The sequence below is a fragment of the Manis pentadactyla genome, chromosome 11, assembly GCF_030020395.1.
Source record: "Manis pentadactyla isolate mManPen7 chromosome 11, mManPen7.hap1, whole genome shotgun sequence".
NCBI lineage: Eukaryota > Metazoa > Chordata > Mammalia > Pholidota > Manidae > Manis > Manis pentadactyla.
The window spans coordinates 54466775-54481063 of NC_080029.1; the positions used below are offsets into that span (position 1 = coordinate 54466775).

At 34.2% G+C, this 14289-nt stretch overlaps 1 protein-coding gene and 1 non-coding gene across 6 annotated transcripts in view; both read right to left on the reverse strand.

Annotated features, from left to right (window-relative positions):
* PRPF39 (pre-mRNA processing factor 39) overlaps positions 1-14289 on the reverse strand; it is a 33590-nt gene that overhangs the window by 3159 nt on the left and 16142 nt on the right. For all 5 annotated transcript variants that reach the window (XM_036881184.2, XM_036881188.2, XM_036881190.2 and 2 more), the window contains 7 exons: positions 9189-9356; positions 4731-4896; positions 4180-4287; positions 2897-3061; positions 2456-2582; positions 1834-2102; positions 783-967 (listed from right to left, as the gene is read on the reverse strand). In XM_036881184.2, coding sequence (XP_036737079.2) covers positions 783-967; positions 1834-2102; positions 2456-2582; positions 2897-3061; positions 4180-4287; positions 4731-4896; positions 9189-9356 — 1188 coding nt within the window. The remainder of the gene's footprint in view (positions 1-782; positions 968-1833; positions 2103-2455; positions 2583-2896; positions 3062-4179; positions 4288-4730; positions 4897-9188; positions 9357-14289) is intronic.
* Positions 1690-1775, reverse strand: LOC118910334 (small nucleolar RNA SNORD127). The gene has a single exon (XR_005023915.1). It is a non-coding gene; the product is annotated as a small nucleolar RNA SNORD127 (small nucleolar RNA).

The window sequence follows — 14289 nt, forward strand, 5'->3', positions numbered from 1 at the left end:
ACACAAGTGTAATTCTCATTTCATCAACAGCTGTTTCAATGGAAATCACTCTAAATTAGAATAATTAGAGAAGGAACATGTCTAACAAGAACTGGGATATTTCCTTACTAGAATCAGGTAAAAACAGAATGGCAGCAATGCTCTAATAAATACTTCTACTCTTATTTTTGGCAAATTTAAATCTTAAACTTGTCCTTTTCCCAAATCTGCTAGAATGAACCCTTCCTACCACCCTCAACTTTCAGCTTTGTACAATGCACAAAGATGAGACCATTATATGATATACATATATATATATATAACATTATATACACACACACACATATATAATATATATATACACAATATATATAAATAAGATGAGGATCTGTGAAATGACATCCATCCTTTCTCCAATCTGAGGTAAAATGGCATTCCTATTCCAGATTAACCCCAAAAGTCTTTCATGCCTATATACTAAATGTTTGTGTTTCAGGGTTCAATACTTGTCCCATTTCCTTTTTCATAGGCTTGCTGCTTCCTGCCTTCTCTCATCTACTCATTTAAATTACTAGGCTAAAATTTTGAAAACAGTTTTGAAAGAAAGATAAACCATGCATTCTCCTGTTAAGCACATATAAATCTGCAAAACTAAATTTACCCCCCTATCCACCTGAGGAAAAAGTAACCTTGAAACACTATAAATATAGTAATATGTGAACTTGTACTAATCATCAAATTCCCATCCAAAACTATCACACTCGTTTACTATTCAGATAGGTAATATATAATTAAGATCTTACTTATTAACATCTGAACCAAAATCTTCAAGAAATTCCACTTTTCTCTGAGAAAATGTAATTCTCATTTTAATAGGTAATGAACCATGTATAGCTTTGTCAAAACAATTTAGGATATTTTCTTCATTTTGTCTGAGGTCACCACTATATTCCATTTCAAGTAAATTGAGGTATAACTTTGTGTTCTCCTGTGTAGAAAGCAGTATCAATTAATATTTCTAAGATAATTTGATTACTCCATAGATATTTAAATGACTTAATTTTTATGTCTCAACTTGAAAAATTCAGTAGAAACTGTATTGTACTAAAATGTAACTCATGTTAACTATTTTCAGCCTACATCTGTACAGGTGAAAAAACTAATTAATCAGCACATTAGTAGACAGTGACATCATCCTAGTATCTCGACACTATGCAAGGTATTAAATGCCAGTAAGTTAAAACCCTATATCCTATCTTGGGTTTAAAGTGGTTTGACCTACCATGACAAATATAAAGTGTAACATAAAAAATTCTCAATAGCTCCCAATAATTTAAGCCTTTACAACTACAGATAATCATCTAAAACTGAAGTGAAGCAAACTGTTATAAACCTCTTAAACAGACCGGTCCTTACCTGAAAATCTAAAAAAATGACAAATTTCCAATAAGCTGCTTTTTATCAGTTGATATAAAACAAAGTATTCTAGAAAAGGAGAATGATCTCATGGCTACATTTGCTAAAACTTAGGCAACTACCATTCTTTCATTTATAAAGTATTCTCCTAGGTCCTCTACTTAACAACCAGTAAATGTGCTGTAAGATATCTAAAGGTGGGGATAATAGTGCCTTAAAGTCTGTGACACTTTAATCCAGTAATCTTAATGTTTTCAACCTTTTAATTCATAATTTGAAAAATATTTTAAAGAATGGCAACATCAGTTTAGAGGGACTGTTGTCTTCATTTAGTAATAAAATACATTACATACAGACCAAATCTTTCATCACAGTTGCCAAAAAAATTTTTTTTTAATGTTTTTCATGGAAGATAGTGTAAAAAACACAAATACATACTTTGTCTCTTTCAATTGCTTCGAAAAGCACCTTTCTTGATTTTGGAAGGTTTTTTTGTATTTTGAAAAGATGTCGGGCTAGTTTGATAGCATAAAATGATGATTCATTATTTGATTTGGCATTCTTAATGGCATCCTGAAGCAAATGTTCGGCTTCTTCCATATTTCCATGCCGTCGTTCTAAACTTACTCTTCTCAAACGAACCATTGCCAATCCCAGAACACATTCTTCAAATGTTCTCAGGATACTCCTGGCTTCATTAATATTACCTAGAAATATGAATCCAATGTTTATGCTTGTGTTTAAAACTTCTGAAATAATTTATGCCAGGCACCACCCACAGGCTAATTTCAGCCCTCAGCCTGTTTTTCATTCTCCAAAAAATGCAAAACAGCCATGTTTATACATTTATGCATTGTCTCTGGCTGCCTTTGGGTCACAATGGCCAAGTTTTTAGGAAAAAGAACACATGACCTGCAAAGCCTACAATCTTTACTATCTTGCCCTTTATAGAAAAAGTTTACTGTCCTCTGCTTTACACTATCCCTCAAAACTCAATTCCTGTAATTTATCCTGATGTAAATTAAAGTCCCAAAATACCACTGAATTTCCTGATTCTTACCCTGCTGTTCCTCAAAAGCTGCCCAAAGCATGTGCACCATGGGTTTCTTTGGGAGATGAATAGTGCAAGCTCTGCTGAAGACATGCCTCACTCCTTCAATGCTATGATTTTCCATGTACTTGGCATACTACATATAGAAACAGAGGAAATAATGAATAATTTACAGTTGAACATGCCATTAAATATGTGACAGAACGATAAAATTCTATTTTTAAACCCATTCAGCACCTTTATTGAACCACTAGACTAGTTTCTGTAAGGAAGGACGAAGAGAGGCAACGAGGTTGGCATATGCAGCAGTCAAATCTGGTTGCAAGCAGACCATCTCCTAATGCAACAGATATAGTTATATGAACAACATTCAACAGAAATACAAAATAGGTTAGTCACTAGATCAATGTTTATAATCTGTTCAAGTTTCAGAGCATATAATTTTCTTACCTTAATCCAAAACTCCTCATAGAGGGCGCATGAAATGACACATCTTTCAAAGAGAACCACAACTCGTTCATGAGTCCCATTTTCAATTTCAAATTCTAAGTATTCTTTCCAGTTTTTCAGTTGTGCCTTTTCCAATGGTTTCACATGAAAATAAGGTCTTTTAATCTGTAATACAAGTATGATATGGCAAGGAAAATAAACCAGTACCAACACCAATGTATGCATGACTAGAGTTAACAACACAAATTATTTAAATTATAATTACTGATAGTGAACCAAAAGAACCATTATTTCACGATAAAAACCTTTTAAAGTAAGATCCCTCAAAGTAGGCTTAACAAATTAAGGAACAGACTTTACTTTCCATTTATTCAGTCATTTTAACAGAACTAAACAATATTTTATGTTCAGGAAATTTTATTCTTTATTAAGTACTTTAACATTGAACAACTATAGCACAGTAACAGAAAGATCAGTGCTGCTTGGAGCTAGGAATGGGATGGAGGTTTGACTGAAAAGGGGCCAAGGAACCTTTTGGGTAAACAAAACAGTTCTCTACCCTGATTGCTTTGGTGATTACAATATTTATATTTGTCAATATATATAACTCATTTACATGTATTTGCCATATATATTTTTTATTAGCCATTCACACAAAAAAAACATCTATGATTCCATTCATAGGAAAAGCCAGAATAGTGATAATCTCTAGAAACAGAAAGTAGATTCATGGCACCTTAAGGCTGAGGCCAGGGAGGAGAGGTGGGGAGTGGGCACGTGAGGGAGTAAATGGGCAGGTGAGGCAGGGGTGACACTAAAGGGTAAGGGGTTTCTTCCTGAAGTGGTGAAAATGTTCTAAAATTGACTGTAATAATGGTTGTATATCCATCATTCTCTGTGATGAACTATACAGTTTAAATGGGTAAACTATATGGTACATGAATTATATCTCAATAGAACTATTAGAACAGAAATAGGAATTAGAATTGTTTTTAAAAAACCCTCATTTTACTGTGCATAATTCTCTGAAGTTGGCTTTGAAAACTGAACTGTAATAACATGGTTCAGATTGAACATCAAGTAAGTCTAAATTTATTCAGTAAGATTCCAAATTGATAATGGAAAATTATAAAACTGATAATGGCAGCAATAAATGGGACAAAGGTCTGAAGTTATTTAAATTGGCAAAAATAAAGTAGCAGTAGAGACACTACTCAAAAGTGAAAGAAAATAAATTATTCCTGTCTGTATTTTGAACTTTATTACAGAACAAAAACACTTACACCTTCTTCAAATGTCCATCTTTTGCTAACTTCATGCTCATTATAATTAAACATTTCTTGATGAATTTCAATGACTCTATGTCTCATGTTTTCTATTTCAGTAATTAGCTTAGAAGAAAAAGAAAAAAATTTAAATCACACAAGTTATGTACTAAAATTTTTAAATATTATGGCTTACATTTAAGTATTATCCAGACATACTTTAGTCTTAGAATAGTGGTAGGTTTTAAACTGTATCTATTATGTGCAAGGTGCAATTAACAATACTAAAATTTATAACAGATTTTTCCAATAAACCACTTTCTCATGTGTTTTTTTTTTTAACATAGGGCTATTAGATCAAAATGTAGGCAAAATATTCCTCCTAAATTATTTCCTGGTATCTCAAATCTATATTTAGACCATATCAGCTAAACTGGAAGCCATTTGCCTTAATCAGAATTAATTTTAATATGAGTCACCTGTCATACCACACATGCAATCAAGGAATATAAAGTCTAGTTTCTCATGCACTGAGGAATTTTGTAATTCTTCAAGGTAAGTCTGGTTACCTTTGCTGGATCAGTTATGTCTTCAATTCCTGATGGTAGATCATCACCAGGAGGACCGTCATCACCACTATGTCCATTTACAGAAGCTAATTCCCTTCGCAGCTGAATAAACTGTTCACCAGTTAGAAGATCTCTAGGCAAGTTATTTTGTACATGTTCTTTAAATCTAAACAAAGGCAATAAAAATATATGTTCTATATATGCAGCTTGACTTTAGATCCCATGTTGGATTCCCACTACACATTACTCTTTCAAAGGAACTTTGCAGAAACCAAAACACCAAACACTTTCTCCTCCCTTTCTATAGTAAAAACCTACCACTTGATGAAAGTTTACAGATCCCTTTATTTCCTTCCTGCCTTTGCCATGGAACACAAAAGGCATGGACAGGCATAAATTCACATCCTAGTTCTGTCCATTCTTAGTTATTTGACTTAGGGAAGTTTTCCCTTCTCTTAAATCTTGGTTTTTCTCATTGGTAAAACAGAACAATACACATCTTGCAAAGTTACTGTAAAGTTAATTATAGTAATCCATATTTAAATTATAAATGATCACTTGTAAATAATCAAATGTTTTTGTAAGTTCCTTCCTCACCTCCCAATTACTCCTGAATCCATGTGTCTGTGTCAAAACACTCCAATGAAACTGCCCTAAAGTCACCAAGAACCTCTTACATGTAAAATGAAACAGACACTTGATTCATAGTACAGTCTCTATCTTAATAATGTGCTCAGTACTTAAGGCTGTTAAACATACCTCCTTTCACAAACTTCTTTATCCTTGGCTCTGAGTTACCACTTTCTTGGTTTTCCTCCAAGTCCCTGACTGCTCCTTGATCTCTTCTGAGGGTACCCCCTCCTATGTGCCCCTAAATGCCAGTATTACCAAGTATTCCACTCCGCATTTTGTTCTCATCTATTTTTATGTACTTCCTGGCCAATCTTATTAACATAGCTTGAAGTAAGCACACTATGACGACTCTCAAAATGAACTCAAGCCTATTTATATACCTTTCTCCTAAATTCCACAGTAGTACATCCAATTGCCAACACCCTGCAATTAGAAATATAGACTAACTTTAAGCAAAGAGCGTTTTGAAAAAATGTCACTTCATTTCATACACACTAATTTATATATATGCACAAACTGTAATAAAAAACACCAAGTTGAGGAGCTAAAATATTCACACTATCTCAGTTTGGACCCTACATATAACATATCTTAAATTGAGTGTGTCATCTATATCCACAAATCAACACTCTCAGCTTATCTAATCTTCATTAATGGTACTGTCAACTACTAAGTTTCCCAGTCTCTACTACCTGGCTTATCACTTACATTTCATTGGATACCAGACCCTATTGATTCTACCATTTCAATATGTCTTCATGCCCTCCTGACTTTTCACCTGGATAAACATAAAACTAGTTTTCCAGTCTCACAATGCCTCATACTTCTATTAAAAATGTTATTAAAAAGTAATCACGAGAAACAAAATACTAAAAATTATATTTCCCTGCTGCCAAAATCATGTAACTTTACCCCCCATTCAAGCTAAAATCCAATCTCCTTAAATAAAATCTTCCATATTCCAACCCAGCCTCTGACCCAGACCTAGATTTTCAATCAATTATTATTAGATGGGGTTGTATATGTATCATATGCTCCAATCTTAAGGATTTTTCTCCCAAGTTGCTTATGATTTAGGCTATTAACACCAGAATTTTTCTGGATTTTTAAGGCTTTCACCACTGTGTGTAAGTAGCATTAGAAACAAATTTAAATTTTGCAAAATTAATAGATACAGAGATTTGACTTGACCCATTTCACCAACAAGAGGGAAAAAAACAGATTGCCTTATTAAAAAATACTTTTAATGGGGAAATAACTGCAACAGTATAAAAATTAACAGATTTAATATTCAGGTGAACAGTAGAACTCTAAATTGTCAGGATATAGGTAAACAAATAAAATTGAAAAATAACTACTTACAGAGCATAAATTTAAAATAACTGCTACAATGTATAGAAAATTCTTTCAAATGCTTACTAAGCAGTAATCTTTCATCAGCCTTTTCTACTACAAAGCTAATTTATTGGAATGGCTGAGTGTCTAATACAGATTAAGCCCTATTCCTAGGTATTAAGGATAAAAAGAATATGCCTCAAAAACTGACTGACATGCAGAGGATACAAGAGACATAAATTAAAAGCAGTGTTTTCAGCACAACGATAAATGTAAATAAAACAGTCCTGGACCAAGTGACAAAACAGGTATTTTCCTTTTAGGTGAACTAGAGAAAGTTTCACATAGAAAACACTAAGCTGTATGATCTTGAGGACTATGAATTCACCAGACAAACAGGAAATAGAAAAGGTATTATAGTCACCAAAGTATAAAACAATACTGTCCTTTTGGAAATTATCAGTACTCAGGTATATCTAGATCTTAGGAACTACCAGGAACTGGGTGTAAGAAGTTAGATCACGTCACAACCTCATGCTAAGATTTTAAATAGCATATTTCCTTAGAGATAATGTTCACTGCATACCCAAAATACAAACTTACACAATAGAAATATTTCTATCGTTGAACTTAGAATACCTTTTTAACACATGCTACCTCATCTACACTTTGGAGCAACTTGAGGGCCCAAAACCATTCATAGCTTCTTTGGGCCTTATTCCACAATTTAAATGGTATATCATCCATTACACAGCAAGTGCTAAAAAAATTACTTTAAGTAGGAGTGTGTCAGGCAAAAAAAAAAAACATTTTGGGATTCTCAAAGCAATTAGCCAGCCATGTAAATCTATATATAAATATAAGATTTACTTACACAAACACAACTTGTAAGTTTGCTATAATAAAGAGGAAAGTGGTTCTCAATATATAAAGGGGGTAAGATCAGTTACTGACCAGTAGGTGAAATGCAATCCTCTAATTCCAGTTATATGCAGACAGGCATGTTTAAAAGCCTAGAGGGATATTTATTTTAAAAAAGAAAAAATAAAACATTTGTAGGAGACTACATCAAGAACTTTGGGACCACACTGTCTAGCTTACAATCACTTACTAGCTTCCAACCACTTAAAAACTCTGTGATCTTATGCAAAACTTTTCATCTTTCTGTGCCTGTACCTCCGTAAAATGGAAATAATAATAACATTTCCTCACTGGCTTATTGTGAGGATTAAGTGGGCTCAGAACAGGGTCGGGCATATGGCAAATGCTATTAACAAGTGTTTCCTTGTCACATCTTCATTTTCTTACCGAATGTAAAGTTCATATAACATAGATCTTACCTATACTTTAGATTCTAGAAGAACTGTTTATGAAAAGGTACTTGCTTTGTCCCTAAAGGCTTTTAAAATTTTTGTATTCATTCCTTCAACAAATATTCATTTAGGTATATGTCAAGCTTTGTGTTAATGTTTTTCAGTATTTCCCTAGGTCATTATACCCTAGAAACCTGACCACCTCCTCTAATCCATAAAAAACTGAGATAATTTATTTGAACTAGATGCTTCCTATTTGTAACTTGGGTCTGAATAACTTTTTCTATCTTTAGCAAATTGATCCATAGTACTTTTTAGAGGCTTTATAAAGTCTTGTACTTTTTCAGAAAGGAAAAATTTATAAGAATCACTTACTTAAAAAGTACCTAAGCTTACTGACTCTAACACAACACCTAAAACTAAAAATTATGACAGAAATACAAAAAATCCTACAGTTTAAAAAAGCAAGTATTTATCAACAGAGTCCTCATACTTTCTTTTCAGAAAGACTTTCTAAGTCCCTATCAGCAGGATACTTAGAGTATATAAGAAAACAGAATTTAGAAATCATGATACACAGCATCATTTGTTTTAGTAATATTCATAAAGTGAAATGATACCAATCATAACAAAATCATAGTGGTAAATTAAAATGAAATGATTTTGACTCTTTGAATAAAAAGAGGACTTACTACATAAAATGCATCCTTTGGTGTTTTGGATAAAAAATAATGTGTTATATGAATCACAAAAATGTTAAGTCTAATAAATAATTTTTAATCATCTATTATATGCCATGTACTTTATGTAATTTAGTACCACAAAGAATAAACTTAATTTCTATTTTCTCATTTTTTCACTCTTCTGAAATACCTTAGACAAAAGACAAGCTTCCTGTTGTTTCTTCATCTGTAAAATGGATAAAGAAAACCTTCCATCTGAAAACAGTAAAATTCCTAAACACCTCATAAGATCTGAAAACAGTAAAATTCCTAAACATTTCATAAGATACATGGAAAAATGTCAAAATTTAAAAATGTATAAATCTGACTGTCAAAGAAAGAAAATTTATTTACTTGCATGAAATAGAATCCTATAGGAGAATTGCAATCCTCAGTAGCAGAATTAATTACCTGAGTAATCAAAGATATTTTAATGATCTGATTTTTCTACCTACCTCTGAAAATGATGACTATATAGCTGTGTTGGAATACCAAGAATACGGTCATATATAGCTGTAACTTCTCTCAGGTTTCCCTGCTCATTTTCCCAGTTTATATACATTTCCCACAGTCTGTCAGATCGGAAATCTGTTCCTGCAGCTAGAACAGCATGCTCAAAAGATCTGAAAAATTAAATTACCTTTTAAGTCATCTTTCTAAGATAAAATCACTTTCAAAATATTATTTCTACACCTTGCAAATACACAAATATGGAATCATTAAGTTGTATACCTGAAACTAATGTCAATTATACCACAATCTTTTTATAAAAATAAAAAACTAAAGAATAAAACATTCTTTCTAAATTTTAGAAAATAATGCTAAATTCATTATTGTATTCAATTGCTTCCTACCTAAGTGGAGATTAAAGGTAGGGAAGCATAACAGAAAAGTGTGCAATAGCTCCTAAAACAAAAAAAAGGGAGAGAAAATTTAAAGGGAATAAATAAATGTACTTTTTTCTAATTTCACCTTATGTAAAATTACAATTGAAAATATATACATTGCAAACATGTAAGACTGACACAGTAAACAAATATTTTTTAAACTTGAAATGTTTGCTAAACAAGTTCATTTAGGGCAGAACACAGACAAACTTAATCTCAATGTAAAGAATACTTTTTTAGCAAAATAACCGTCCAACAAGGGACCCAGGTCCCTTGTAATGTAATGATAAAAAATACGTATATTTTTAAACTCTCAAAAGTCATTCCTGATACTAAAATTTTGTAAGTACACTGTATTCAAAGACATGTATTTTACACTATCTAGCTCATTTCAAGAGATTTCTGTAAATAATTTTAATCACTGGATTTGATAACTCAGTGGGAAAAATTTACAATACATATTTCAAAATAATATCTTAGAATCAAGAGGGATTTTTAAAAGTATAAAACTACACTGCCTAAATTAATCTACAATGTTAATACAATGACAATCAAAGCTCTAGCAATTTTGGTTTAAACAGGAAAAAAATAAATCTAACATTCATCTACCGCACAAAACTAAAATGTTTTTGTAAAAGAGCAATACGGCAGTCATTTTCCTGAAAAATATCAAAAAAACTAGGAAGCTATCTACAGGAATTAAAAGTATAGCACTGAGCTGACAACAGAAAAATGGTTCAACAAAACAATTCCCACAAAAACAAAACAGATAAATGTATATGTAAGAATTATCATATGATAAAGAGGGTATTTTAAATCAACACAGGAAAGCTAGACTTTTCAATAAATGGAAAAACCTTAAGGTTAATCTCTTATCTCACGAAAGCTACAAACTAAATACCAGATGAATGATTTTTCAAAAAACTGTTAAAAATTTTAAAAGAAAACACAAGATTTGAGAGGGGATTAAAGATGGAGGCGTGACAGGTGAGACTGAGGCTTCCTTCTAAACCGGCACATAATAGGAAAATATAATTAACACAGCTAATCCTGAAAGAGCAACAGGAAAGAGGACGGCGTCAGACTGCACACACCTGGAGAAAAGAGCAGACCTCACACAACAGGGTAATGTACCAAAGCTGTGGCCCGGCAGGACCCAAGTCTTTCCCCCACCCCAGCTCACTGGCAGGAGGAAGAGAAATGGAATAGGGAGGAAGTGGACGCCTGGGACTGCTGAATACCTAAATCGGGAGATCTGCTCTGGGAGCACAAACCTACATTTCAAGGTGCTTTCATGATACTCTCGTAATTAGGGGATTAGAAAGCTAAGACAGGCAGAATTCCTGGAGAGACAAAGATTCCAGCCACTTGTGGAAAGCAGGGATCCATATCCGGCTGCTCTGGGACAAAAGAAAGGTGGGCAATCTGAGAGACTTCGTAACAAGGAATCCCTTAACAAGAGGGCTGCTAAAGGGGCAGGGATTTCACAGAGTTTACTGCTCAGGAGGAAGGACAGGTAGACAAAATTGTCTGGGTGCACTCTGCCCAGCAGGCTGGAAGCTTTCAGGATTTCCAGGTGCTCCAGCTCCCTGGCTGGCTATACAGCTCCAAGGACCCTCTTCATGATAGGCAGCCTACAGCGCCTTTCTCCTGGGCAGCCCCAACTGGCTCGCAAACCAGCAAACCCTACAATGGCGTTAGGCCAGCCAGAGGGAAGATCTGTCTACAGCACCTACAAAAACAAAGCACAGAGGCTTATACCTGTGTGCTCGGCCCATTGGTTCAGGCAGTGGAGACAGGCATAGCAGCTGGGAAGCAGAAAACAGCTCTCTCCTCCCCCCAGGCACCAATACCACTCCCCTGTGACCCCCAACATTGCTTCAGGGGCTGAGCAGCTCCAGAGAGTAGAGCTTCTGGACACTAGAGGATGCCATACACAAATATGAAACGCCAAAGGAACCTGGTAGAGAATAAAACTATTAATATAACTCCTGAGAAAGATGACATGAACCTCATGACTCTTCCTGAAAGGGAGTTCAAAACAAAAATTATTAACATGCTAATGAGGTATGGAAAGATATTCAAGAACTCAGGAATAAATTCCGGTCGGAGATCCAAATGTTGAAGAGCACAAGGGAGGGTATTAAAAGCAGATTGGATATGGTGGAGGGGATGATAAATGAAATAGAAACTAAAGAAGCAGAATACAAAGACGCTGAGGCACAGAGAGAAAAAAGGATCTCTAAGAATGAAAGAATATTGAGAGAAGTGTGTGACCAATCCAAACGTAACAATATTCACATTATAGGGGTACCAGAAGAAGAAGAGACAGAGAAAAAGGGATAGAAAGTGTCTTTGAGGAGGTAATTGCTGAAAACTTCCCCAATCCAGGGAAGGAGATAATCTGTCAGGCCATGGAGATCCACAGATCTCCCAATATGAGGGACGCAAGGAAGACAACACCAAGACATATAGTAATTAAATTGGCAAAGATCAAGGATAAGACAGACTATTAAAAGCAGCCAGAGAGAGAAATAAGATCACATACAAAGGAAAGCCCATCAGGCTAACACCAGACTTCTCAGCAGACACCTTACAGGCCAGAAGGGAGTGGCATAATGTATGTAATGCATTGAAGCAGAAGGGCCTGGAACCAAGATGACTTTATCCGGCAAGATTATCACTTACATTTGAAGAAGGGATTAAACAATTTCCAGATAAGCAAAAGCTGAGACAATTTACATCCCACAAACCATCTCTACAGTCTATTTTGGAGGGACTGCTATAGATGGAAGTGTTCCTAAGGTTTAAGAGCTGTCACCAGAGGTAGTAAAACCACAGTAAAGAAAGTAGAACAGCTAATTGCTAAGCAAATGCAAAATTAAATCAACTACTCCCAAAGTCAATCAAGGGATAGACAAAGAACACAGAATATGATACCTAATATATAAAGAATGGAGGAGGAAGAAAAAGGAGGAGAAAAAGAAAAGAACCCTTAGATTGTGTTTGCAATAGCATATTAAGTGAGTTAAGTTAGACTCTTAGATAGTAAGGAAGTTATCCTTGAACCTTTGGTAACCACGAATCTAAAGTCTGCAATGGCAATAAGTACATACAATCAATAATCACCCTAAATGTAAATGGATTGAATGTACCAATCAAAAGACATAGAGTCACTGAATGGATAAAAAAACAAGTCCCATCTATATTCTGCCTACAAGAGACTCATTTTAAACCCAAAGACAAACACAGACTAAAAGTGAAGGGATGGAAAAAGATACTTCATGCAACTAATAGAGAGGAAAAAGCGGGAGTTGCAGTACTTGTATCAGACAAAATAGACTTCAAAACAAAGAAACACAAAAGAGAAAAAGAAGGACATTACATAATGATAAAGGGGTCAATCCAACAAGAAGAGATAACCATTATAAATGTCTATGCTCCCAACACAGGAGCACATACATATGTGAAACAAATACTAACTGAATTAAAAGGGGAAATAGAATGCAATGCATTCATTCTAGGAGACTTCAACACTCCACTCACTCTGAAGGACAGATCAACCAGACAGAAAATAGTAAGGACACAGAGGCACTGAACAACACATTAGAACAGATGGACCTAACAGACATCTACAGAAATCTACACCCAAAAGCAGCAAAATACACATTCTTCTCAAGTGCACATGGAACATTTTCAAGAACAGATCATATACTAGGCCACAAAAAGAGCCTCAGTAAATTCAAAAATATTGAAATTGTACCAACCAGTTTCTCAGACCACAAAGGTATGAAACTAGAAATAAGTTACAAATGAAAAATCCCACAAACACATGGAGGCTTCACAACATGCTCCTAAATAACCAATGGACCAATGACAAAATAAAAACAGAGATCAAACAATATATGGAGACAAATGACAACAATAATTCAACACCACAAAATCTGTGGGACACAGCCATGGCCATGTTAAGAGGAAAGTATATTGCAATATAGGCTTACCTCAGGAAAGAAGAACAATCCCATATAAGCAGTTTAAACTCACAATTAATGAAACTAGAAAAAGAAGAACAAATGAGGCCCAAAGTCTGTAGAAGGAGGGACATAATAAAGATTAGAGCAGAAATAAGTAAAATTGAGAAGAATAAAACAATAGAAAGAATCAATGAAAACAAGAGCTGGTTCTTCAAGAAAATAAACAAAATAGTTAAACCCCTAGCCAAAATTACCAAGAAAAAAGAGTGTACACACATAAACAGAATCAGAAATGAGAAAGGAAAAAACACTAAGGACACAACAGAAATACGAAGAATTATTAGAGAATACTATGAAAAACTATATGCTAACAAATTAGATAACCTAGAAGAAATGGACAACTTTCTAGAAAAATACAACCTTCCAAGGCTGACCAAGGAAGAAACAGAAAATCTGAACAGACCAATTACCAGCAATGAAATCGAACTGGTAATCAAAAAACTACCTTAGAACAGAAGTTCTGGACCAGATGGCTTCACCGCTGAATTTTATCAAACATTTAGTGAAGACCTAATACCCATCCTCCTTAAAGTTTTCCAAAGAATAGAAGAGGGAATACTTCCAAACTCATTCTATGAAGCCAACATCACTCTAATACCAAAACCAGGCAAATACACTACAAAAAAAGAAAACTA